Source organism: Eretmochelys imbricata, chromosome 1 (assembly GCF_965152235.1).
Source record: "Eretmochelys imbricata isolate rEreImb1 chromosome 1, rEreImb1.hap1, whole genome shotgun sequence".
NCBI lineage: Eukaryota > Metazoa > Chordata > Testudines > Cheloniidae > Eretmochelys > Eretmochelys imbricata.
In genome coordinates, this window is record NC_135572.1 from 231464949 (window position 1) to 231490365 (window position 25417).

At 40.3% G+C, this 25417-nt stretch overlaps 1 protein-coding gene across 1 annotated transcript in view; it reads left to right on the forward strand.

Moving 5' to 3' along the window:
- The window catches only part of LOC144271558 (potassium voltage-gated channel subfamily KQT member 1-like), a 449329-nt gene extending 427346 nt beyond the window's left edge, over positions 1–21983 (forward strand). The window contains exons 16-18 of the mRNA XM_077829000.1: positions 17036–17111; positions 20776–20870; positions 21911–21983. Of these exons, the coding sequence (XP_077685126.1) occupies positions 17036–17111; positions 20776–20870; positions 21911–21983 (244 nt within the window). The remainder of the gene's footprint in view (positions 1–17035; positions 17112–20775; positions 20871–21910) is intronic.
- Positions 21984–25417: the final 3434 nt, after the last annotated feature.

Sequence of the window (25417 nt, forward strand, 5' to 3'; positions counted from 1 at the left end):
GTTAGCCTCCACACCCAAGGATCATGAAAGTGGGGTTTCATCCAAAAAATTGAGCATAAGAAAGGCCATACTGGGTCAGACCAAAGGTCCATCTAGCCCAGTATCCTGTCTTCCAACAGCGGCCCATGCCAGGTGCCCCAGAGGGAATGAACAAAACAGATAATCATCAGGTGATCCATTCCCTGTCACCCATTCCCAGCAAACAGAGTCTAGGGACTCCATCCCTGCCCATCCTGGCTAATAGCCATTGATGGACCTATCCTCCTTGAACTTATCTAGTTCTTTTTTTAACCCTTTTATAGTCTTGGCCTTCACAACATCCTCTGGCAAGAAGTTCCACGGGTTGACTGTGCGTTGTGTGTAAAAATACTTCCTTTTGTTTGTTTTAAATCTGCTGCCTATGAATTTCATTTGATGACCCCTAGTTCTTGTGTTATGAGAAGGAATAAATAACACTTCCTTATTTACTTTCACCACACCAGTCATGATTGTACAGACCTCTATCATATCCCCCCTTAGTCGTCTCTTTTCCAAGGTGAAAAGGCCCAGTCTTATTAATCTCTCCTCATATGGCAGCCGTTCCATACCCATAATCATTTTTGTTGCCCTTTTCTGAACCTTTTCCAATTCCAGTATGCCTTTTTTTGCAATGGGGTGACCACATCTGCATGCAGTATTCAAGATGTGGGCATACCGTGGATTTATATAGAGGCAATATGATATTTTCTGTCTTATTAGCTATCCCTTTCTTAATGATTTCCAATATTCTGTTCACTTTTTTCACTGCTGCTGCACATTGAGTGAATGTTTTCAGAGAACTATCCACAATGACTCCAAGATCTCTTTCTTGAGTGGTAACAGTTAATTTAGACCGCATCATTTTATTGGGAGTTGGGATTTTTTCTGTTTATTTTCTGGCTGCTGATTTATCTTACTTTTTTGATATACCATTAATCCTTGAGGGATTGGTGATCAGTGGGTTTTTTTTTTCCTGTTCAGCCATTTCACCAGTTTAAAGCTCTTCATCGGGGATGTCAAAGTGCTTTAGAAACATTAATGAATTAAGCCTTATGACTCTTCTGAGGCAGGTATGTTTTGTACCTATTTTACAAATGTATCAACTAAAGCACAGAGAGGGTAAGGGACATGCCCAGGATCACACAGCGAGTCACAGGCCAAACTGAGATAGAACCCAGGTGTCCCGCATCTGTATCCTCTGCTCTAACTACTAAACCAGTTATAGTAACTACTCAGCTGATATCTAAGATAACCACCTGGGTGGATACCTGTGCCCATTCAGATCCAGTTGCAGGATCTTACCTTTACTGAGTATAAACCACAGCTCATAATAGACTACAATGGCTCTGATTCAGCAGAATACCTAAGCATGTGCTTAAAGTTAAGTGTTTTGCTGAATCATGGCCTTAATCGGGTTAAACAAAATCCAGGCAATGGTTCTATTTACACATCCTAATTTCTGAAAGGATTGAAAATGTGGAAATGAATCCCAATGTTTACATATTGAGTCGAACAAATTTCCTTCTAGATCCCAAAGAGGGGTGGATGTTACCGTTTTTAAAAGGAAGCCAAATGGGGCGAGAGACTTTTTCTGTCAGTGCTTATTTAGATGCTTCCATGTAAGCACCTGAATGAGGGCCAGATTTTCAAAGTGCTCTACAGGTAGCAACTCCCATTGTGACACTTACGGCTAGATTTCTGAAAGAACTCGGTACCCAATGTGCTATTGTCAGTTGCTCTCTCTGACTCAGTTTCTCATTAAGATGATGGGGATAATACTTTCCTACCTCACATTCATGCTATGAGAATACAGTAGAACCTCAGAGTTACGAACACCTCAAGAATGGAGTTGTTTGTAACTCTGAATAAAACATTGTTATTGTTCTTTCAAAAGTTTGCAATGGAACATTGACTTAATACAGCTTTGAAACTTTACTGTGCAGAAGAAAAATGGTGCTTTCCCTTTATTATTGTGGTAGTTTACGTTTAACACAGTACTCTACTGTATTTGCTTTTTCTTTTTTTGCCTTTGCTGATTCCTGATTGTGTACTTGTGGTTACATATGAGGTGTGTGGTTGACCAGTCAGTTTATAACTCTGGTGTTCTACTGTAAATCCATTATTGTTTCTGAGCTGCTCTGATTTTATAATAATGGGGACCACCTAAGCCTTAGATAGCTGTATTTTATACTTGATATATATAATTTATAGTTAGTATTTTGCATTTTTAAACACGTCATACAAAACTTTTTCCTCAGTACCTGCAGTTTAAGTCCCTAATGGTATATAATGCAGAGCAATTATTTATTTTTAAAAGAAATATAAAGCCCTGAGCTGCCTGAAAGCCATTAAAGTTTTAATTCTTAGAACTGTTCCCTGACTTGACTGTGATCCAGTTTCTGTGCAGGCGAGGTAGGAATTAAAATTAATGAACCCAAACAAACTGGTGTTTCAGAGACTCTGTCTTTGCCAGGCATTTTATTTTCATGACAGAAATCAGTGAAGTGTCAATATAATGCTCAATCACTGATGTATATTAAGAACTCAGCATTGTTCCCATAAATGTTGAATACAGAGAAGAGGGAAATGAACTCTTACTGGACACACAATAGGAACTCAATAACAGGTTGTTGTTTTTTTAAAAAAGGAATAAACCAGAGCAAAATGAAGAAGGTGGCCTCAATCCAATTCCCAGTGGATAGTTGTCAACATCTTATCTTCTATTGTAAGAGGCACAATTGCTTGTCATCCTTCCTGCTAGTCTCACCAGAAAGGTCAAGAACTGAATAAGCCTGGATATGGAACAATCTTTCTATTACTAGGGGTGATTCTGTCAGGTCAGCAGATGGATGGGCATGATGATACATTTATTGCACCTGGAGTCTGGAAAAATAGAGCACATTGGTCTCAACGACTGTGTCTCTGGCACCTTTTACTAACCAATAATGTATTTATTTCATTTTGTATAAATTATAACAAGTTGTTTAAATATTTGGGACAAAATCCCAAGGATAAGTGAATCGAATAATAAATTTGCCCAGATAGGATCAATGTCAGTCTTAACTGATGGGGCAAAAATTTGTGAATATTGATCAGAATCTGTTTGGCTGCCAGGGATTCAAGGAAGTGAGCATCACATGAATTCAGAGGATAAGGTTAGGGGAAATTATTGAAGCCAATGACGTCAGAGGATTCCACTAACCCAACTAGTGGCCAGATTTAGAATAATTTATGTGACTTCTGTAATTCAGCCAGTTATGGTAGTAGTTGTTCCTCTCTCAGCAGTGTCCAGAAGCAGTTTGCTCACTTCAGAGGGGGAAAAAAAATCTCACTTTAATTCTAGTTTCCCAGGGAAAAGATACCCCTATGAAATCATCTTGTTTGCTCTGATAGTGTAGGAAGGGATGAAAGAAACAGAATGAAAGAAAACAAAACCACGGGGCAAGACACAGCCAAAATAGCCAACTTTTATTTTTGTTACCAGGGACAATTCCTCAGATAAATTGTTGTTCTGTGGCTGGTTGGTGCCCAGCTGCAGGTGAATTGTATGCATGTTTGGTGGTGAATTGAGATTACCTCTTTACATATGCTTCTTAATTACTAGGGGACCAAATCTGAACATCCCTTCTCCTTCCCCAATAAATACACTTTTGTGATATTGTTGAAATACTAATAAACTAATGTCTTAAATCAGTAGCTTATGCTCAAAAAATGTGTTAGTCTCTAAGGTGCCACAAGTACTCCTGTTCTTTTAAAAGATTTGGGAATCACATAAACATCCAGAAGTTCAGATGCCATCTTCCCCACACAATCCTCCTCAACCAATAAACTCCATCTGCCTTCAGTTATTTTCTTGGGAGAGGCTCCGTAGTTTGCTGCCCCTTCCACTGTGCTCATGGGCAACTTCAGGGTCATCTCCCTCACTTTCTGTCCCCTATCATTGTTTCCCTCTGCCAATGGACTATCTGCCCAATTTCCCCCATAAATGATTGTCTCCATCCTTCCTCCTCCAAAAGATTTTCTCTTCACAATTAATTCCCTGCCTCTGTCCCCGGTTTGTTCTCTGTCCATGTTCCTGGAACTACTGCTGCAGGGAATCTGCTTCCTTTCTCACTCTCCATCACTCACCCAGGTGCTGTTCAGTGTAGAGAGGAGGTAGGTAGCGCTAATGAGCTGAACGTCATCCATTATATTCCATGTATTCACTGGAAAGAACTCACAACAAAGTAACATCTGGGGCATTGGGTGGGAGTAACAACTCCCAACTAGCCACCAGTCTCTACATAGAGGACCCTAGTAATGGAGGGCCATCAGTGAAGCCTTCAACAAGCACCATAGCTGCCACACTTCTTGAGATTTTGGCTGGGATTGTAGCTCAGGATGCCGTTGGGAAAAAAACCTGGGACAATCCTGCCTAAATCAAGACTGTCAGCATATATAGGTGAAGCACTGGGTAGGAAAGCATACAGGTTGCATCCAGCACTACATTCTGAGAGGTTGCCATGATATTTCATCACATTTTGATTTATGCATGACCTGAAGAAGAGGTATTCGTATCAGAATTGGTTTAGACTAGGGATCAGTTATGTTGGTGTCTGAGTCATGACTAGGGATTGCATTTCATTTGGACTGCACCAGAATTTTCAAGCTGTCCTCTTGAGGTTTCTGCTCATAGACTTTAAGGCCAGAAGAGACCATCATTATCATTTAGTCTGACCTCTTGCATGTTACAGGGCACAGAACCTGACCCACCCACACCTGTAATAGACCCATGACTTCTGACTGAGTTACTGAAGTTCTCACATCATGATTTAAGTTACAGAGAAATGTACACCATTTACACTAGTTTAAACCTGCAAATGACCTGTGCCCTATGCTGTAGAGGAAGGTGAAAACCCCGCAAGGTCTCCATTAATCTGACTCGGGGTTGGGGGAGGGGGGGATTCCTTCCTGACCACAGGTATGGTGATCAGTTAGACCCTGAGCATGTGGGCGACACCCACCAGCCAGACACATGGGAAAGAATTCTCTGTAGTAACTCAGAGCCCTCCCCAGCTAGCATTCTATTAACGGCCATTAAAGATATTTGCTACTAGCAGTCACAAATTGGCTACCTACTATTGTAGGCAGTCTCTTCATACCATTCCCTCCATAAACTTATCAAGCTCAGTCTTGAAGCCAATTAGGGTTTTTACTGCCAATATTCCCCTTGGAAGGTTGTTCCAGGACTTCACTCTTCTGATGGTTAGAAACCTTCATCTAATTTCAAGTCTAAACATATTGATGGCCAGGTTAAATTCATTTGTGCTTGTGTTAACATTGGTGCTTAACTTAAATAATTCTTCCCCCTCCCTGCTATTTATCCCTGTGATGTATTTATGGACAGCAATCATATCTCCCTTCGTCTTTCATTTGGTTAAGCTAAACAAGCCAAGCTCTTTGAGTCTCCTCTTATAAGGTAGGTTTTCTATTCTGTGGATCATCCTAGTAGCCCATCTCTGCACCTGTTCCAGTTTGAATTCATCTTTCTTAAACATGGGAGACCAGAATTGCATGCAATATTCCAAATGAGGTCTCACCAGTGTATTGTACAATGGTACAAATACTTCCCTGTCTATACTGGAAATACCTTGCCTGATGCTTCCAATGACTGCATTCGCTTTTTTAACAGCTGAATCACATTGGCAGCTCATACTCATTCTGCGATCAACCAATACACCCATGTCTTTCTCTTCTTCTGTTGCTTCCAACTGATAAATCCCCAATTTATAGCAAGAATTCTTGTTAGTATCTAAGTGCATGAACTTACATTTTGAACTATTGAATTTCATGCCATTTCTATTACTCCAGTTTTCAAGTTCATCCAGATCGTCTTCTAAGATATTCCAGTCCTCCCTCCGTATTGGCAATACCTGCAAACTTTGTGTCATCTGCAAATTTTATTAAACACACTCCCACTTTTTATGTCAAGGTCATTAATAAAAATTTTAAATAATACTGGTCCCAAGACCAGTCCCAGAGGAACTCCACTAGTAACCTCCCTCCAGCCTGACAGTTCACTGTTCAGTGCGATCCTTTGTAGTCTCCCCATTAACCAGTTCCTTATCCATCTTTCAGTTCTCATATTAATCCCCATCTTTTCCAATTTAACTAATAATTTCCCATGTGGAACTGTATCAAATGCCTTACTGAAATCCAGGTAGATTAGATCTACTGCATTTCCTTTGTCTAAAAAATCAGTTATCTTCTCAAAGGAGGAGATCAAGTTGGTCTGGCACGATCTACCTTTTGTAAAACCATGTTGTATTTTATCCCAATTACCATTTACCTCTATGTCCTTAACTACTTTTTCTTTCAAAAGTTCTTCCAAGACCTTTCATACAAGTGAGGTCAAATTAACAGGCCTGTAGTTTCCTGGATCACTTTTTTTCTTCTCTTAAAAACAAGTACTATATTAGCCATTCTCCAGTCCACTCCCGAGTTTACAGATTCATTACAAATCCTTGCTATTGAGCTTGCAATTTCATGTGCCAGGTCTTTTAATATTCTTGGATCAAGATTATCCAGGAGTCCCAATTTAGTCCCATTAAACTGTTTAAATTTGACTTCCACCTTGGATGTGGTAATTTCTGCTTCCATATCTTCATTCCCATTAGTCAGCCTGCCGCTGTCCTAAGATCCTCATTAGCCTTATTAAAAACTGAGGTAAAATATTTGTTTAGGTGTTGGGCCATGCCTAGATTATCTCTAATCTCTACCCCATCCTCAGTGCTTCTTAGCGGTCCCACTTCTTCTTTCCATGTTTTTTTTATGTATTTATTTATTTATATGGCTATAGAACCTTTTACTATTGGTTTTCATTCCCTTTGCAAAGTCCAACTCTGCTTGGCTTTTGGCAGTTTTTACTTTATCGATACACTTTCTGACCTCCAAAAGCTAGCTTTTCTTGCTGATCTGTTTTATCTTCCATTCCTTGTAGGCTTTCTGCTTTCTCTTAATCACCTGTTTGAGATGCCTGGTCATCCAGCTTGGTCTACATCCCTTCCCTATGATTGTTTTCCCCTTTGCTTGGATGCAGGCTTCAAATAGGTTCTGCAATTTTGATTTAAAATAATTCCAAGCCTCCTCTATACTAACGTCCTTGAGTTCTTCAGTCCAGTCCACCTCCCTAACTCCATCCCTTTAATTTTTTTAAAGATTTCTCTTTTGAAATCAGGGACCCTAGTTGCAGATCTGTTTTTGTTTATCCCTCCATTTAGTTTAAACTGAATTAGCTCATGATCACTAGAATCCAGGATGTCTCCTAACAATCAGTGCTCACTAGTCTCCAATACCAAATCTAAAATGGTGTGACCTTTTGTTGGTTGAGACTATTTGGTGGATAAATCTGTCAGCTATTACATGTAGGAAAATCTGGGCCCTACTATTATTGCTAGCACTTGTCCTCCAATCTACATCTGGGAAGTTAAAGTCTCCCATAATCACACAATTCCCACTAGTATTTATTTCATTAAAAAGGTCTCTATCCATATCCACAACAGGTCCTGGGGGTCTGTAGCATACCCCAAACACTATCCCAGGGGACCCTCCAGTAACTTTCTTCCCCAAAATGGTTTTACTCAGTCTATTTTATCTGTTCCATCAATTTTAATTTCTTCATAGTCTACCTCATCATTAATATACAATGCTACTCCACACATTTCCTTTATTTCTCTCTTTCCTGTACAGCACATACCTTTCAATACCTGTACTCCAGTCATGACTTTTATCTACCATGTTTATGTTATCTCGGTAATACCTAGTTTAACTTCCTTCATCAGTAGTTCTAGTTCCTCCAGTTTGTTTCTCAGTCTCCTTGCATTGACATAGAGATATTAGTTGTTTTTGCTTGGCTTTGCCAAGATTCCTCACCTAATTGGGTACAATCACTCTACTGCCATTATCGCCTACCTGACTGTTAGCGTCTTTGGTATTGGCACTATCTTTCCTCTTAATGTCCATTCTCTACCCCTTGTGCTTTCTTTCTTCATTGCTATCTCTCTTATTTGATTTTCCTCACAGTCGATATTAGAATCAGGCACGGAGATTACATGAGCATCTACCAATTGTCTTCCCCAGATTCCTAGTTTAAAGCTCTTTTAGTCAGTTGTGCCAACCTCCATCCCAGAAGTCTGTTTTCCTCCTGCTCGGGTTGAGTCCATCCCATGAGAACAGTCCTCTGTCCCTGTGGTTGAACATCCCAAAGCTCTCCTTATAGCACCACTGCCCGAGCCATCTGTTGATCATCATGATCTTGTCTCGCCTTTATTCTCCTTCTCTAGGGAAGGGTAGAATCCCACTGACGATCACCTGAGCCTCAAATTTTTTAAGCAACCTCCCTAACCTGGCATAGTCTCCCTTGATGTATTCTAGGAAGAATTTGGCAGTATCATTTTTTCTTATGTGAAGAACAATCAATGGATTTTTTTCTGCTCCCATTAGGATTCTCTTCAGCCTCAGGTCCACATCCTGTGTCTTAGCTCCTGGCAGACAGCACACCCTTCTGTTCTCCTGATCAGCTCTGGTGACAGGCAAGTCTGTTCTTCTTAGTAGGGAGTCGCCAGTCACTGAGACTGGCCTGTTCCTGGTGTTCGTGCAATTCTCTGGCCTTCCTCCTGTTCTTTCTGTCTTGTCTTTTGTTCTCCCTTGCAATCTTCTGTAAGTCAACCTGTATCCTCCTGGGCCTCTGCACTCTGGGTATCTACATTGACTCTTCCCCTCTTCTTGGGGGACTAGCTACTTTTCTCTTCTCCTTTGCCCTCCCATCTTCTGTTACTGCCTGCTGTGCCCCTTCTTCATTTTCCAACTCAGAAAACCTGAACTCTGTTTCTCCTTTGCTAGCCGGTCTTTTCATCTGCTTGGTTCTCATAGTCACATGCTTCCACTGGCCACTTTCCTCACCTGGCAGTCTCCCCTCACAGTCCCCAGTCCAGCTTGCATCTGAGAGTCTTGAGTTTTTCCTTCCACCTCCTCTTGTTTTCCCTCCATCATCTGCTTAAATACCTTTCAAAACTCAATGATAGTTTCCACCTGCATCTCCAAACCTTGGATCTTCTCTTCCATCAGCTCTATCAGGAGGCAATCCATACAAACAAAGCTCTTTTTGGGTACCTGCTCCAGGATCATGTACATCCCGCAGCTTTCACATCTGGTCATCTTCATTGTCTCTTCCATTCACTGGGTCACTACCACTGCTGTCTCTGTGTCTGTCATAGCCTTCCTGCCTAAGCTCCTGTCAAGGAAAAAAAACAAAACAAAAACAAACCAACCAACCAAACACCAAAACAGAAGTAGAACGCCACACACTTCCTCTCCCAAGTTCCCCTTATAAACTCCCACTCGAATGCTCCTGATTTCAGCTCTGTTTGCTGGCTCCTGTTCCACTGGCTGGCTCCCTTGCTGCCTTTATAGGCCCTCTAATCAGGTGATCATGATGTTTTCAGGAGGTTTAAATGAAATGCTACAAGACTGACTTTTTTTTTTCAAGAAGTTGCAGTCACATTGAAAGATAGGCTACTTCTAGCGTTGAATGAGCTCTGGGACCAGAACCACAGACTGACATTTGAAGGGGTTCACCTGTAAGGTTCTAGTTTTGGCTTTCTCTGATCTTGGTAGATAAAAATATCCAGGATCAACACAGACCTTGTGTTCTGTCTGAGCTGTAAACAAAGCGTGAAATGTCTGGCTCAGCCAACCTGAAACCAACATTTTTTTTTATTATTTATTTTTAGGATAAGACCCATTTTCTTTTTTTGACATTTTTATTTTTCCAGTTATTTAAACATCTCTCCCCACCAATAAAGAAACAGTTTTCTTTTTTTCTATTCCTAATCTTGTAATGATATTGCTGCCCACCCCCAGCTACCTGTTAAAGATCCTGATCCTGAAAGTGACTCCATGTGATTGGACCCCACACTGTCTCTACAGCAAGTTTGCAAAGTTGTCAAACTTGCAACTTTGAGGCTATAGTTTGCATCATCCCACATTATTTACATTATTTTTTAATTCAGATATTTTGAGTATTATCCAAAGAGTGGGAACTCCTGTTACAAATTTCATGTCTGTATAGGGGTATTGGTTTAGCTGTGCTAAATTCTAGGCTCAGTTAATGGGAGTCAGTTGAAGCTTAATGGAAGATCTTCACTCTGAAGTTAACAAGAGCCCCATGCTTCTCACAGCTGAAGGCAGAGTTGAGCCCTATGAGTCTGAAGTTTTCCTTTTGCTTTGTTTTGTTTCTGATCATACTTTTGACATTAATCTCATCCAAGGCCTCCCTTCTGTTTTAGCTGCTAAAATATTCATCTGTATTTGGCAGTTGTATATGTGAGGGAAAATTACAGCAATGATTTGAGATTCAAAGCCCTTTCACAGCTACAGCAAATGAAAGTAGATACTTTTGGTAAAACATGGTAGGAGAACAAAAAGGCAAATATAGGAATGAGGAGTTCAAAATACTCCTTTATTTTTCAGTTGTAATCCCTGACCTAGTCTATGTTTGTGCTGATTTAAAAAAATGAAGTCAGGTGAAACACCCCAGAAAAGATATCATATGTCGCTACAGGCAGGAATTATGGCGTTATTCAAAGACCCAGTATAAAGACAGAGCTAGCATGATTTTTTTTTCATATTTGCTGTTAAGCAGCCATATGTAAGAAATGAATTAATCTCTGCAGTAATCTGAGTAAATATGGTACTGTAAGTGTGTATCCTCAAACTAGTTTTGCAAATTGGGTCAGAGAGCTGTAATTAACCTAGATGAAGTGGCCTTTATTTGCCACAGTACTTGATCAAAGCAGTAGGTTACACTAAATAGCTCCTTTAATTCACGACACCTGAATAAACTGCAGGAAAATCACTGTGGAATGTATATTTCGCTATCTGCAGCCATAAAAACAGGACATCCTGGATAAAACCCTTCCTTTATTTCTCCATTTTAAGTGACTGCTAAGGATAAAAACCTTCCGGATTGAAAGGTGCATACACAGGGAAATCAATAGCCAGTAGTGCTTTTGAGACTCCTGTTGTGCTTCAGCATTAGAAAGGAATACTTCTCTCGTACTTCTCTCGTTTATGGTCCTTCCCAGGTCTACTATAAACCCTCTTTTCCACCTAAAAATATTACTTGGCTGTTTCAATGCACATCAGGCTGAAAGTTATCAGACTGGATGTAAACTATGAAAGAAGGGAGCTTGAGCTGGCTAAGCTATATTTTTAACCAAGTGGTATTTTAAAAAAAAAAAAAAAAAAGTTCATGAATAGTTTCCAGAGGAGTTTTGGATTGGATTATCTACCTCTTTCCCCATTGGTTTAAATTTTTAAATTGAAAATGTTCAGCTGCTTTGACTTGGGCTACTTCCTTTCTTTATTTAAAATTTTTTAATGTGTCCAAGTTTTCTAACTTAAAAGTAGCAACTTTTCATAATACTCTCTGTGCCACATGTTAAGGACCCAAACATGGGGCCATGGTGCCTCCAACAGCTGTGCGGTCCAGCCAGGCTCTGTAGCCACACAGATGTATTCAAATCCTAAGGAGGGGAAAACTATGTCAGCCAGTAAAGAGGGGGCCCTTTGCCCCTTATCCACCAGATTAGTTGTTGGCAAGAGGGCACAGCCACTCAACATCAACATTTTGCAGAACGGTTTGCTCATAAAATAAAGACCTGTTTCTCCCCCATCCCGCTTCTCTCTTTCCCCAACCCACGGCACCTATGTGCTAGCAGCTCCACAGGCAATGCCTAGGGGGAGAGAGGCTCTTGGATCTATGAGAGTCCCCCCCTCACCACCCTCACACAATAGGTATGACTGTCCTTCAAACTGGTTAGCTTGTGAAGGAGCCAATTTGCAAAGAGGTAAGGGACGCTCACTATTGTGCAAATTAGCCCGAGGCTTTGGGCCTGTCTCAAGGACATACCTAAAGATGATGTCAGGGTCTATTTATAGATCCAAGTCTATATTACTGCAGCAGAGGTAGTACCCATTATAGTTAAAGATGAAAAAAGTTTCCATTATTGGCTCTTGTTTTTATGTGCTCATAACTTTCCAGTACTGTCACCACTTGGACTGAAATTTTCCTTTGTTGTTCTACGCCAAAATGCAAATGTTTTGGGGAAGGCTTCAACAATATCCTTCAGCTGTTTCTGAGTTCGAGAGAGTGAAAAAATACACTTTTGCCTGATGATAAAATTCTAACCACACTCTTTTGAATGGGACTCTTGCAAAAATAACGACTTCAAAACTTGACTCAGCCTGGACATTGTACTTAATATGGACTGTTTCTTTTGCTTGGTTTTGCACATAAAAATGTCCGAGGAAATTACAAAACAACTTCATAGTATGCTCAGTAGCCTCTGCATGTATGTCATTGCTCTCTGCTGGATAGAATCAGAACTTCTCAACAGTTTCATAGGCACTATAATGCTGAGAGTTAACACAGATTTTTATTCTTATTTAGCTCAAGTGCTCATGTCCTGTGACTTGGATTGATTTTTTCCCTGCTGTCACTTGGCCCCTCTGAGTTTCTAAGGTGTCCAGCACAGTGACAACCATGAAGTTCCTCAACTGGCTCGATTTTTATCATAAATTGCATACTATAAAGTTTACAGGATGTACAATGTGTAAATATTAATTTTGCTGTTGATGCTTAAGTTTGCATTAATGATGGGGCTATTGAGTGTTTCTTTTTTACATTTAATGTTAAGAAGCTGGATGAATGAGTTTCTGGGCGTGATCACAGCTTCCTTGTCATCCCTGAAGCATTATCACTATGGGGTTCACCCAGGATGTATGAATAGGTATAGGAATGTATACCTATATATACATAATATATATATATTCATACCTTTAGGTATACATTCCTATATCTATTCATACCATATATACATAAAGGTATTTACTCTGGTCTGAGTGTTTTTTTTATAGAAAAATTGAAAACGAATACTGAAAAAAATCAGTACAGATCTAGTTTTGATTGCCCCAAATAATTATTTTTAGTGTATGAATTGACTACACGTGACACATTTGGGACCCAGTTTCATCAGTGATCCCTGACATAAAATTCCTTTTTAAAAAACCGTAAAGTTCTCTTCTTAGACAGTAACCCACAGCTGCTTTTTTCAGAACTATTCACAATATTAAATAAAAAACCTTAACTGAAAAAGGCTACAATTACAAGAATAAATAACACAAAGAAATATAAAGGAATTTAATTAAAAGTAAATCTCGATTATGAAAGGTGTGTCATATGATCATTTAAAGCCTTGTTACAGGAAAGCATCCTTATTCAGGAGAATATTTAAGCATGTGCTTAACAAGTCAGTGGGACTCGAGCACCTGCTTAAATGCTTTCCTGAATTAGAGCTTAAAGCGGAGGACTGGGAATCAGGACTCCGGCGTTCTGTTCTTAGATCTGCCACTAACTCACAGTACATTTGGATAACAGACATAAACTCTGTGTCTCAATCTAAATAGGGATAATAATAACAATGCTTAGAGAAAGGGGTTAAGAGGTTAATTAATGTTTTGTATTGTGGAGTGCCTCTGAGATCCTTGGGTGAAAGGTACTTTACACACGCATAATGTTTACAGAAATGAGTCTGTCATTACAGATTTGTGCAGAAGGCTATATTAAGGCCAAGTAATTTACATATCAAAATATTAAGTGAAAGACCAGATTGTCCTTTGCCTGTGTGTGTATGCATGCGCAGGTGTGTGCATATGCAAGTGCAGGGTGGGGACAGTACAAGAAGCAGTTCAGGTGCACCACTGGGGGACGGAGAAGAAACAGTTAAGAAGACCTGTATGCCAGGCTCTGCGTCATCCCCTTTGCAGTGCCTAATAGCCACAACTTAGTCCTAACTGCAAAACACATTTTAGACTGTGACTCAAAGTGATCAAAGCTTGGGCATTCATAACTTTGTAGACGGTCCTGTTCAAGGGCACGGGAACCTTTGTAGAAGAGGGGGGCCACTGGTGCCGGAACTGGGAAGGCCATGGGACCGCTTTTTAACTTGGGCATAATTTGGGGGCCAGTGGGCAAGGGTGCAGTTTGGGGGGGCACTCCGCACTTGCACAAGGCTTGCAGTTTGGGGAGCAACACCACCTCCTGTCCCCCAAACTATGTCCATGTTAAAAAGTGGGGAAGGGCATGGTTCCCTGCTCCCCTCCCTCTGGTTCTGGCACCATTGGGCCTGTTTCCTTACAAAACTGTACGGTATATGACTTGCACTGCAATTTAGATCCATCTGCATCATCTAACCCCACAATAGATGTTTTTCTATTCAAAATCAATGTTGAGTGTGGTTACCCAGCATTCAAGGGTAACATGATTTTTAAGAACAGAATATCACTCACCACTAGGGTGTAGCAGTTAAATGTGTATCTTCAGGAGACAGTATGTGTCTATGGATTTATTGGGGTAATTCAGATAACATACATATCTCAGCTCTGGATGTGCACCTCTTCATGCTGTAGTTTTTTTCCCACTAAAATAGAATTTCATAGGTTTGTGCTTCTGTTTCACAGCTAGGGATCATTAAATATGAGCAATAATTTGCTCTCCAGATATGGATGGGATTTTCAAAAGCACTCAGCTCCATCGTGCTCCCAGTGAAGTCCGTAGGAGTTTTACCATTAGGAGCAGAGTCTGGTCAATACTGAGTCCTTTTGAAAATCCCACACTGAATGTCTTTGTATTAAAATCTGGTGTTTCTCTTACTTTATTTCATAAATAAATACCCTTTTCTAGTAGTGGGGCCTGTTAAATTGTGTAATAGCCTCCAAAGGGCAACTTGATCACTTGAGACATTTAGAACTTGACAGTGCACTAGAGAATGTATTGTAGGGAACAGATCTTTGCCGACAGGGGAGGATTGGACTTAAAGGACTTCACCCATGTCTATTTTCTATTGGCTGTATCTGTTTGGAGCTGGTTTTGCCTTGCAGAACCCATTTCCTTGTATTGCACTAAATGAACCCTCTAGGCAGGGCCGTCCCTACCCATATGCAAAGTACGCAGCTGCGTAGGGTACCAGGAAATTTGGGGCACCACATTTCCTGGTGCCCTGCGCAGCTGCGTGCTGCTCCAGCCCCGCCCCCACTCCACTGAGGACTTCTGCAGGGGTCAGGCCTGCACTCACCATGTGGTAAGTGGAGCAACCTGGCTCCAGCCTGCTCCTCTCCCCAGGCTCTCAGCTGCGCCACCAGCAAGTGCTGGGGGCAGTTCCCCCTAGCCCCCCAAGGCTGGGAGCCAGGGGAGCGGAGCGGCCTGGGGCTGGGGGGGGCTTTCCCCCCTGCCCTCCAGCCCCTCCCCCCGCAGAGGCTTGGGGCCAGTCTCCCCCCCCCCCGGAGGCCTGGAGCCCCACACAGCCTGGGGGGCTGCGTAGGGCACCAAATTGGCTAGGGACGGCCCTGCCTATAGGTGCATACAGATATCAGGATATCCAGATCTAGATGTTTGTTTCAGGCTCTCATTACCTGTAGATAATGTTTAGGGTTCTGGGGTGCTACTCTTTTTAAAATTGCATTGTGTTTAGTAACTGTCGACGATTTCTGTATCAAATGTACTTAGTTTACAGACAAAAAGACATTTCCCTCTTAATCACAAGCCATACAATCTTAGCTGGAGCTCTGTGAGCCAAGCTCGGTGCTTTCCTTTTGTCATAATAAAGGTCCTATAGGCCAAACTACTAGTAAGCTGCCAGTGGCACTTGTTTAATGATTGGAAGTGTAATGATTGGAACATAACAATTCTGTTGATGACACACAAGAAGTTTTGGAATCCAGCTCACTTGCTTAATTTTTTGACTCTGCAATGCTCTCTCTGTGTGTTTATGTCTATACAATTTGCTGGGGAGGGGGTTGTATTGTGTATATATACACATTTCATACAGACACTCTGTGCATAAATATATATTTTTAAACTGCAAATAGTGACTTGCTTAGATAGAAATAACAGTAAAATATTTCCATGAGGTTTAAAAAAATATATTCCTCAGATTGTGGTACATTGCCAAATCAACAGGAATGATTTAATCAAAGAACAATTTTAAAGTGCTGCTTTGGTATGGGCACTATTTTGTTTGTAATGCACTGAAATCATTACGTCTTTAAGGCCTTCACTCTGAAAGGGGCACCTCAGAGCAGGAGAAACCAGGGCCGCCTGCCGGCTCCTTTCCCCAATGAGTGACGGTAGGGGAGAGGCAGTTGGCTCTGCTTTCAGGATACTTGGCGGATCCAGTCACCATGCTGGCTGGCCTTTTCAAGGCTGTCATCAGATGTCAGTGATGATGTCAACATAGAGTATTGCCCTCTGAGCAGTGTCGCCAGCTTGGGAGGATAAATACAACTTTGCTCATCTCACCAATTTTGAATGATTGGGAGGATGATATTTGCTAAATATATTGTGTGTGATATGATATTGATATATGTGTGTAACTGTTATATATGAGTGTGGGGGGGTGTCTATGTATCTGTTCATACAGATACACACACACATAGTATGTAATATATGTATGTGTGTTGTGTTAGGCTTGTTTCAAATCTTGTGGTTTGTTGTTCTCTCCTCCTGCCCCCCTCCTCCGAAGAATCAAAGCACTTTTCAAAGGACTTAATTTCCATGCTCTGGAGCTCATGGGCAACCATTCAATAAAAGCAAAATAAGGAATGTGGTCATGGTTCTAAAAACATTTCACATTCTTCGAACTGATGCCAGTTATATGCAATGACAGTAATCCTGTCTAATCCCCCACACATTTTATCTTTGTACACCTGCTTCTACTGTCTCTCTTATCAATTTATTTTACTTAGAGCCAGAACTATAGAAGAAGGCAAGGCAATGGAACAAAAGAGGCATATGTGCTAAATATATTGTGTTATAAATTTGCATTGTAGAAAAGTATTAGGACATGTTGTAGTTCATTGCTTACAGTCATCTTCTGTTTTTTTTGTTTTTTTTTTTCTTTTTGTGTGTTTTATTCGGCAGGTTAACTGAAGCACACCGAATAGCTGTCAAAGTCATAAGGAGAATGCAATATTTTGTAGCCAGAAGAAAATTTCAGGTAAGCAGCAATATTAACAAGGGGGACAAATGAGAAAGATAAGCAAGGGGGGGGACAATGGGTTGGACTTTGAAAATGCTCAGTGGGTGCAATTGGCCCTTTAGCAGAAGGCTGGGAAAAGGCCTATGTACTTAAACACTAGGCCTCATGCTTGCCTTCTACATAGGGGCAAATTTCACAATTGTACAGAACTCCTAGTTAACATCAGTGTAGTGCTCCAGAACACTTCAGCATTTCTAGAATCAGCCCCATCATTCTTTTTCACTCATCTTTTTTTGTTGCACCTTTAATTTCTAGAGTAGTTTAAAAATTATCAGGTTTTTCCTTTTGAAACTATCCTTATAAAACTATCAATATGCTCATGTGTATTGTTTAACAAACAGAAAAGACTACATAGAGGGTCCTGCTACAATGCAGTTGTATATGAATTTTATGTGATGATCATCTAGTAAACGTCTGAAAAAAAGACTGGAGAATAGTTTGAGTGCAACAAAATAGATTTAATTGTTTTAGTAGTATATAATACAATGTTGCTTTCAAAATCACGATCAAGATTTTCCAAAATGACTAATGGTTTTGAATGCCCAACTTAAGACATCTTAAAGGGGCCTGATTTTCAGAAAGTACTGAGCGTCCACTCTCTGAACATTCACTTTCTTTAAGGACTCTCAAGTTATTCATCCAAAATTTGAAGCACCCAAAATCGCTTGTCACTTTGGGAACTCTTTTTCATTCACCTGCCTAAGGTCTAATTCCCTAATTTCCCATTACAATAGCACTTTTAATATTAATTTAATTATGATATTCTTCTTGTAGTAACTCGTGACCTGATTTTCAAAGGCGCTGAGTACTTCCAGCGCCCACGAAGTTCAATAAAATATGTGGAGGCTAATTACTTCTAAAAATCTGGCTACAAATTTCCCACACAATCCATTAATTAATACTTTTCATATGATTTTTGAGGTGATATAAAAAAATAAAAGAGAGAATATGGAGTATGGAGAGACTAGGTTTCAAGCAGGTTTGACTTAAGCCCTAAGCTTCTCGGCTTTTTGAGCTAAGATCAAATGTAATCACAAGGGTCAGAAATGTGAGATGAGATTGCCATGTTCAGAACCAAAGGACCTGAGTTTGTAACTTTTTTTAAAGATATCCTAGCTTAGAAGTCTTTGTGTATTAGATGAGTTTGGGAAATCAATATTCAGATGACTTATGGATACAAAACATAGGCTAAGGTAGACCAGAGTTGGAGATAGATTTGGGGAATTCAGATACAGATGACTTGAGTTTCAGATGTGCTTGAATGTCTTTACTCAAAAGACACTGAATTTGAGATGGATTTAGAATGTTGAGTCCAAATGGTCTGGACCAAGGATAAATTAAGGAAGAAAGAAGCCCAGTATTGCGGAGTCTGAGAATTACTTGCAGGGCCAGCCTTAGGGAAAATGGTGCCCTGGGTAAACTTGTATTTTGGCTCCCCTGCCGCCTCCCTACCTACCCCGCATTGCCCCTGGGCCACGCTGCCTCCCCCAGCCTTCCACCCATCCCCCATCAGCCCTGGCCCCACTGCCTCCCCATCCATCCACCCCATCACTCCCGAGCTACACTACCTCCCCACATTGCCCTGAACTCCCTTCTGCGGCCTTGCACCCCAGGCCTGCCCTACTCCTTGCCTCTTGGGCACAGCACCACCCTGACCACATCGCCCACCCGTAAGGCTGGCCCTGATTACTTGGGCTCAGGGAGTTTTGCCAAATTTGCCAAATTTTCCTGGGGGTCTCCATTATACCCTTCCCCTAGTTGTACCGTATATTGTAGTATTTTTCAATCATAACTTGAGAAGGGATTGTGTTTAGTTGAGGCACGTCTGTGGACGCTGTTCCAGAAATTGGCAAGGGCATAAGATGTTCAGGTCTAAGGAGGGCTACTGGAAAAATGGAAGAAAAAGAATAGAAGGAGAGGGATTTTTTTTTTTAATCTTGATTCTTTCCAAACTTTAGACTGGGCTCAGGCAGCATTCAATGTAGAGTACTTTACAACACAAGGCTTTAGTGCTGATGATTTGGTAGCAGGGATAAAGAGAGTTTTAGGGAGGGGAAGTGAAATTTTATTGGGAATGAGGAGAATTAATTATGCACATGGTAACACATATTTAAAAATAAAAACTTAGTACATTTAGGCTCTGGGCCATGCATCATCTGTAAATAGAGAGTGTCCAAAAGAAGAGAGAGAGAATTAGCCAAAATGCACTCAAAGCACCCCTGCCAGTCAATCCAAAGAGTGATATTGGCACTGTTTCTCTGGGGGAAGACAATAGCCTGCTTTTCTGGCCAGAAATAGTGATGTGTCAGCGTCTACTACAAATGTAGCTGAGAAAGCCAGGGGGGAGAGGGGGTGGTATGGCAATAAATTGAAAGCTTTAAATACACACACACACACATATACCCCTACACATAACAACAAAACTCTAAGCCCTGTTGAAACCAATGCTACAGGTAACTACTGACTGAAGAGCACGAGAAGCATATTTTGTCATTAAGAGCTTTTGCTTCTTCATTTTACAGGCTTTGTTTCCACTCCAGTTGCATGCTTTTTATTTGAAATTTCGATATGGCTGCCTTCCAAGCATGACTCCAACACATACTGTAGGTGTTCTGTGCATGTGTGCAATGGTGCATGCTAATGGCTCTGGCTGAAGCTGTGGCAGAGTGGAAACAGACAACAAGATGACTAATGAGCTGTTTTCAGTTATTTTCAATTACTAGATTTGCCGTGTACCTTTTTGTTCTTGATCCAAAGCCAAAAGGCAGACATCTTGCCCCATATTTCCCACTGGGCTGATGACTCCGAAAATGCTTATATTTTCAAAAGCAGATCAGCTTTTTCCTCCCCTAATTTGTCCATATTGCACCTTTTATAATCGCATCCTTTTATGCAAATTACCCAAGCTTATTTTTAAATTCTATCTCACGAGCCATATCCAGCAACTGGCAGTTAGCAGCAGCAGCTGGACTCAGGCTTAGAAAAAGGAAAAGTCAGAGAAACCCCGTAGTTTTAGCCTTTTTGCCTTTGTAGCTTCACTTCTATTTTTAATCTTCGTTGTTCCTTTTTGCCTCTGGAAGTGTGGGTAGATATGGGCCCAAACCAACTCCAAATCTAAATACAGTCAAGCTTTGAGGAAGCTCCTATCGCACCAATGATCTAGACCAAAACCCTGTCACTAATCATCCCCAAAGTTTGGAAGAGTTTGAATCTGGATCCAAGCTTTATGAATTGGGCTTCTCTTTACTGTTGGAAATAATGACAGAATGACATCTATATGGTTCTGTAATAAGCTGAGGAAAGTCACACATGTAACCTTCATTAAATTACATACTGTGGCATTCTGTGCTTAAACTGGACTATGACGCTCCAGTATTTTTGTCAACATGTGACAGTGTAAAGGTGTGACTCTTATTGACAGTAATGGGTATCGCTCAGCCATGTTCCTGTGCTGAATATGCACTTCTGTAATTTCTAAGAATAACATATTTTTCGGTAATTACAGAGAACTTTGCAAAACAAAAAAAAGCTCTAGAGGATGAAAACTGATGGTCCAACTGATATAAATGAGTGATGTAAAACAAGGGGTATGACACAGTCTCTCATATTACTCCTTTCACAGCAAGCTCGGAAACCGTATGATGTACGCGATGTAATTGAACAGTACTCTCAAGGACACCTTAATATGATGGTTCGCATAAAAGAACTTCAAAGAAGGTATGCCCTGTCTGTCTAATCAAATATTTGATTTCTCTGGTGCCGGCTGGCTTTAGAAGAGACATGTACTTAATGAACAGTAATTGTCAAAAATTGCAAGCTGGGATCATGATATCTGCAAGGTTTGACTTAGTCAGTTTTTAACCTTTTTTGTACATAGTCAACATCCTCTCCAAAAAATCAAAAGGGAAGAAGAGAAATTGAGGTCAATAGTGTGAAATTTATTGCAGGTTGTGAGCATTTCTGATCAGTTCTCACAAAAGAAAAACTCTTCCAATAGTGACTTCCCTTTCTATCTCCTCTCTATGACTCTCCATGGTTGGGAGAAATCATTATTTCACCTGTGCTTGCCTGTCTATCTGAATCTCCTCTTCTTCCCCTTTCCTCTCCCACAATTACTCCTCTTGTTTGCTTACTTTTCTGTCACATACTTTTTCAACTATTGAATCAATCATGTGAAATTTTGCCTTAAAAATGTACTTCTGGCTTTCAGCATAGGTTTGTTTTTTTTCTTTGTAGTGCATTGATGAGTTACTGAGGACACCAGAACCAGATCTTTCACCCACTGAGGCCTGTGGCAAAATTCCTACTGAGCAGGATAGGGTCTACCTTTTTCAAAATAAAATGATTTAAAAAAACCAACACCCTGTCTCTGTGTGATTCAGGGAACAGTTATGAATATTATTAAGAAGCCATCTTGTCTGGATATTCATAGTTACTGGATTTGGTGCAATACAGGTCTAAATTGCTTTAGCTATAAAACGAAAACAGAAGAAATAAGTAAAATATCAGTGTTCTGGAAAACCACAGTATCAATGCAGCTTTATTCCAACAAATAGCAATGTATAAAGGGCGAGACTGCTGACTGTATGTAAATCCAGTCATGCAAGACCAGCATTTTCACTTGCCTTGCTGTTGATTTAAAACTACTGTTCTTTTGCATGTAAAATATGCATGTGTACTATTCCAAGCAGAAAACAATAAGTTGTTTGATAATTCTGCTGCTGGCAAACTAAAATGATTGTCTGTTTTCTTTTCAGATTGGATCATTCCTTAGGGAAGCCTGGTCTTTTTCTTCCAGGTATGATGACTATATATATTTTTGTAACATGAGTGGCTCCATCATTCAGTGGAAATAACTGTTGGTAGACTAATGTAGACCAATCATACAGTCAATTGCTGGACGCAGTTAATAGGCCTAGTACAGCTGCAGAAGGATTGCTACCTGGCATTCATGTAGGGCTGCTGGGATTAAACAGAAATTGAGTACAGCTGTTAAAAATGTGTACCAGGACAAAGAGGCCTGAAAACTTCTCTTACTATAAGATTTGCCATATCAAACTGCTTTCTAAACCATTTTGGCTGGGCTTGGATATATGTCATTTACACTTAAAAAGGTCTCTTCCTTTCTGAAAGATTCTATGGGTTTGGATTTAGGATCAACATTTTCAAAAGCACCTAAGTCCTATTTTTGCAGAGTGACTTTAGGCACTTAGAAGCATCAGTCTCACTGAAAGTCAATGGGATTTAGGATTCTGAATGTCTGAGTTACTATTGAAAATGTAATTTAAGCTCCTAAATCGCATAGGTGTTTTTGAAATTTTTTACCCATATACCCTGTATTAAAATGAAAAATAACACAAGAAACAGTAGTATCTTGCAAAATGGAAGAAACTTTTAAAGGCTGACCACTGCAGGGGACCTGCAGCAAAGTGGAATATACGGTATACTCTTCTTCCTCATAGCTAAATTGTGGTTTAGCTGTAGGGAAAAAATTGGCTAGCTTGCACACATTTATGTATGTTTGCACCCTGAGTTATTTTTTTTAAAGTGCATTGTGCAAGTGAGTTTTTAAAAATGTTGTGAGACTTCAGGGTTTTGGGGTTGGTTTTTTTTTTTTTGTTTCGTTTTTTTACTTTGGGTTTAATATTACAAATTATAGCTCTAATCTGCTATTACTTGAACATAGCATTGGAGGTGACTGAAATATGTTTTATGAAACAGGTTTTTGTATCTAAGGCAGAGAGCAAGAGAGAGATTTAAATGTAAAGTGCATAACTGTGGGGTAACATTCCAAAGAATTTGTGAAGCTGGGTACTCTCCATCCATGCTTCATTAAGCATCAGATCACACAGACAAGTTTAGTCCATAAATCCTAGCTCCTTCAACCTATTTTGCCTATTTGGATGATCTCAAATAGCTTTAGCGATTTAAACAAGTGTTGAAATAAAGCCATTTGGGGCCAAGCCTGCCTCAGTGGCTGTCTGGGAGCTGTAATCAGCTCCATTCAAGGCAGCTCACATGCGGATACTACATTAGAAGCAAAGATTTTTCAGGGGAAGAGTGGGGTCTATAAGGTATCACTGGACTACCAGGAGCCCTCAGGTTTGGCAGTGAGTCCCTACACTAGTGATATGGTCTGAAAACCCCATCGTGGAGGGTGAGGAGCGGTGAGGGAATTCCAGTTCAAACTAGGGTCTGCTACAATTTTTTGTCATGAAAAATATTGCCCTTCATTTTGCATTCATATTGTATTTGTCTTTGGAGAACTTCTTAGTTTACACAAATATTCAGTAATAGAAAGAAAAAAATTCTTGTTAGTCCATCTTCAGACCTGATTATGATGCACAGCTTTATTTGAGAGCGGACTTAGGATCACCAGGGCTCCTGGCGACATTTTATGGAAGTGATGCTTGCTGTTCCAGACAAGAACATTGCAGACCCATCACTTAAACAACTTCCTCTGCTAATCGGTTCTTGGAACAGCCTTAGTGCTGAACAGCTGCTCTGAGACAACTTTTCCAGAAGTAACCATCTTTCAAAGGTGATGCTGCCAAGAATGATGCCACTCGCCATAGCCTGCCAGCTCTACAAAGTTATGCCACTTGCAGGCAGATATGGCAGCACCCACAGGGGAACTGACAGCATCATAAATATTGACTGGAGAGGAGGGAAACTGGAGATGGTTCTTAAGGTTGCAAAACCTAAGCGTCTCAGTTATGGGTTTGCAAGACAAAGAGCAGAAATTACCTGATCTATATCTTCTTTTATCTGACCCCCTCCCTAAGTTCAAGAATAATGGGTAGGTCCAGATAAATAGTTCCAGATTTCACCCACCTCATTTTGGGTGCTGTTTTAGTTTGCAAAACTAAAACCAGGAGTGGTTTTGATTTCAACCCTATTTTATTCAACAACGTTCAGGTGAATTCAGCTAAATGGTTGTAGCTTTGCCCCTTTCTGACAGTGACAGACACTCGCGCTTTCCCATCCCCTCTGGATACCTGAGATCCCTGAATTTTCGTAGGCATGGCTGGCCAGTCTTGCATTAAAAAGGAATTTTTAAACAGTGCATTCTTCTCAAGCAAAGACATTGCTGAGAATCTCCCTCGTCAGCAATATGGAGTCTGTCGGATTTTTGCATTCATAGCTGGCAAAGAAAAGAGAAATAAAAATGCAGGGAAAATCAAAGTATTGAAAAGAAAAATACAAAAAGAATGTTGCCTTCCCAATGACTTCTTTGTGGTTTATTACCAGCTTTATTCAAAGAATCTTAAGGTCTGATCTAAAGCCCATTGAAGTCAATGGAAATGTTTCGACTGACCTCAGTGAGCTTCAGATCAGACATCTTTTGAATCTCTGTTGTCAATACTGACAACACTACACATAGTGTGATACATACTATAGGTCTAGTTTTAGATCAGCTTTCACAAGTGAATGACATAAACATGGACAAGATATTACAGATACATAATAGCAATAGTTTGTGTTAATTAGAAGTAATTATTGGCCGTTTTCACTCAAAATTCCTTAAAGACTGGAAATTTTAAAAAGCCAAAAAATATACTTTGTCAAAGATAATGCTTAGTCACCTGGATAATTAATGGTAAAATTTTGAAAAGTGCCCAAGTCCCATTTTCAAAGTGAAATTGGAGATTCAATAATATTTACTAAACAAAACAAACACCTATGAGATGGTACAAATAGTAAAATGTAAAATAGTAACAAGCCACCTTCTGCACCTAATGAAGTTCAGTGGTTTTGAATGCAACTTCAGAGAATCCCCATGGCCATTCAGGAGCACAGGGGAAGAATAATGCCACAAAAGATTCAGTGTTCGTATTCAAATAAATATCCAAAGGTTGGTGCCTTATCAGAACCGCTTATGTGTGTGCAACACGACTGGAAATCTCACCAGAAACAGGCTTTCTTGTGAGATTTTTAGCACTTCTTCCTGCTTTTGGGTAGACTTAGCAGGAGTTTCTTATTCTGTGTCATTCTGTTTCCAGCCAGTAACTGGAAGTGGGGAAGAAGAATCTTTCAGAAGCTTAATAAATGTGTTCAGATCAATTTGGCTTTTAAAATGGGTGAATATGTGGGATATGGGAGTCAGTATTTCTTAAGTACTGTTTTACCCCATCCCTGATAAAGATGAGGAAGGTGGGATCAAAAAGAAATCTGCCAGCAGAGAAAAAATGCCCTCTAAGCAGACATCATTTTAAATAGATGCAGGCTGTTCTCCTTCTTGCCTCTGAATCTGTTTTTCACTT